Below are 2,792 nucleotides of genomic sequence, written 5' to 3'. Positions count from 1 at the left end.
GGGTCTGTGTCTTCCTCTCAATTACCTGAAAAAATGAAGATTGTTTTTATAGTTTATTCAAATGATGCTACAGATATTCAAATGACAATCCAAGCGTTTTGAGTGGCTGCAATGATCAGTATGTGCGTTCTCAAGTTACTAACTTCTACAGTAATGACACTGAATTCATCACACCTTTTTGATTCATATGGTTTACAAAAATAGAGGAGTCTTTACATTACATGTCCAGCGTTCAGTATTTGCGGAAAATTGACAATGAATTGCGTTAAATACGTTACAAAGTGAATTTTAAATGATTAGACTAATACAAATAAATTGACAATAAATAAATAAATTAAACAACATTAAGCTCACAAAGCCAAGATGCTATTGGTGACAAAGGGAAAATAATGTAATGTCTGTTTCTCTTTTTGCATGAATCCTCTCCGTCTTCAGAATACTGTGAGACGCTGACATTAGGAGGTCCAGTAACCCGGTCCTCTGGTGCATACTGGCTCTGTGCCTCTATCTGTCCATGCGTTGGCTTGTGTTGATCTTCTCTGCACTGAGTCCATGTTAGAGGTGAGTATAGGGGCTCATGGACTAGCAGCCGCTGTTCCTCCGTGCATACGCCTGCCCACCGAGCATGTACTCCATCTCCTGGAATTGCATGTTGGACACAGAGATGGCCGACGGTCCTTTCTCCTTGAAGCCGGCCTTTAGGTAGAAGGGCACCAGAAAGTCCTCGCAAATCAGCAGAGCTCGGCGGAGGCCCGGCCTGCAGCAAAGGTACTGCAAGTAGCGCCACAAGAGGATGGAGCCCTTGCCTTGTTGGCGACAGTGACGATGCACTGACAGCACATGCATGTGCACACTGGGGGTGTCTGGGACATGTTGAGTCATCGCCTCCTGGAAAAAAAGAGCACATAGAGGCAATCATTAAGTATGGGCTCCCGTGAGACAAAATGTACATGCAGCGGAGAAAGTTTGTCAAAATCTGTAATTTGGATGAAAAAGCCAGGCCTGTCAACGTTGTATTCTTTACACATTTTTCGTAAGTATTTTTATACCTGCGAGAGCCTCTCCTGGTCCCAGCCAGAGCCGATGATGAAAGCTACCAGCTGCCCTTCCTCAAACCAACCCAGCGACAGCTCAGGACACTGACCCAGGAAGTTGAGCACTTCATCCAGGGTTAGTGGACACACTCCAGACACAGAGACAAATGCTGGGGGGAGATGAATAAAATGTGTTTTTGTTTAAGTTAAAACTGGCACTGAGATGATATTGAACAGGACACAAAAACGACACAGTGGAAAATACAGTATAAGCCCTTTTATCAAATACACACAGAAAGTCCGTCGTAGTTCTTATCTGATGATACATAGTGTTATAACAAATTAGGTATACGGTGTGCAGAAACTTGACTTACCTTCTCTCTCAATCTCAAACACACTGATGGCGTCCTGGGGCGTGAGGTTCCTGAACTCGCTGGCGGGGAGTGTGTGTCGTCTCTGTCGCAGAGGGCTGCACACCCTGACGGGCATCTTCAGAAAGCAGGACTCGAGGAACGAGGATCCACTGACCTGTTGCGTCATGATGCCTCAATAACACGAGACAAGTTCTGAATTTTGTATATGTTTTTTTCCCCTCTTCCAGCCTTTTTGCAATATAAGTTTGGATACTGATGCTAAAGCGTCCAATCAAAGAAAACAAAACCTTTCCAACAAATTCTGTTTAAAGCTCTGACCCGTAATGTGACTGACTTCAATAGGCGAGCCGACCTTCGTGTCCCTCCTGCTCTCCTCTTCAATCTCCCCGATCTCATACCGTAAAGTGGTTGTCTCAAAGTAGGGTAGCTGTCTGTGCACGTGGTTCTAAATCCCCTGCTTTCAAATCACAGACATGATGTTCATGGGGTGGTTCTTTTTTTGTAGTTTAACCTCAGCTTAAGATGTTGACATTAATCATGTGCATGCTAAATTTCCTACACCTTAATTAAGATGTCTGTGGTATTTTCAGATATTGACTGTGTGATAAGGATCTTGTGTTATAATGAGGTTGTATGCCAGATTGTATTGAACAGTTAAGTGTTAGGTGTTAGGCTTAGGGGGTTAGTTAAGGCAGATTAATTATATCCCTGTTATCAGGAACATAAATACTCTTGTTGAGATATGAAGACAGATTCTGAATAGTTTTTCTGAGCACATGGACTGTATATTGGCACATGCACTAACTGTAAATTCAGGTATGTGTTTTTCAGGGTGGGGTTGAGTGAGATGTGGTGAGACTGGATGTGGTGATGCACATTTTCTTCGGAGATCAAGGGAACGTGGGCTATTTTAACTGTACTGAGGGAGGGTACAAGCGGCCGAAATGAGTTTCCTCCGTAGGGTGGCCGGGCTCAGCCTTAGAGATAGGGTAAGGAGCTCGGACATCAGGGGGGAGCTTGGAGTCGAGTCGCTGCTCCTTCGTGTCGAAAGGAGTCAGCTGAGGTGGTTCGGGCATCTAGTCAGGATGCCTCCTGGACGCCTCCCATTAGAGGTTTTCCGGGCACGTCCAACTGGTAGGAGGCCCCGGGGAAGACCGAGGACACGCTGGAGGGATTATATCTCCCGGCTGGCCTTGGAACGCCTCGGGATCCCCCAGAATGAGCTGGAAAGTGTTGCGGGAGAGAGGGAGGCCTGGGTCGGCCTGCTGAACCTGCTGCCACCGCGACCCGACCCCGGATAAGCGGGTGATAATGGATGGATGGATGGATGAGGGAGGGTGGAGATTTGTCTGGATTGCTGTTGGGATGATTTGGAGCCTCCAAA

The 2,792-nt window shown here is 46.1% G+C and overlaps 1 protein-coding gene across 1 annotated transcript; it reads right to left on the bottom strand.

Moving 5' to 3' along the window:
* Positions 1–582: 582 nt before the first annotated feature.
* Positions 583–1,574, bottom strand: aanat2 (arylalkylamine N-acetyltransferase 2). The gene is made up of 3 exons (XM_034538540.1): positions 1,409–1,574; positions 1,050–1,204; positions 583–888 (listed from the first exon to the last, which is right to left on the bottom strand). The coding sequence occupies exons 1-3, from the start codon at positions 1,572–1,574 to the stop codon at positions 583–585; spliced, it is 627 nt and encodes a 208-aa protein (XP_034394431.1).
* Positions 1,575–2,792: the final 1,218 nt, after the last annotated feature.

Source organism: Cyclopterus lumpus, chromosome 8, assembly GCF_009769545.1.
Source record: "Cyclopterus lumpus isolate fCycLum1 chromosome 8, fCycLum1.pri, whole genome shotgun sequence".
Taxonomy (NCBI): Eukaryota; Metazoa; Chordata; class Actinopteri; order Perciformes; family Cyclopteridae; genus Cyclopterus; species Cyclopterus lumpus.
This window is presented reverse-complemented; position numbering and strand designations above follow the sequence as displayed.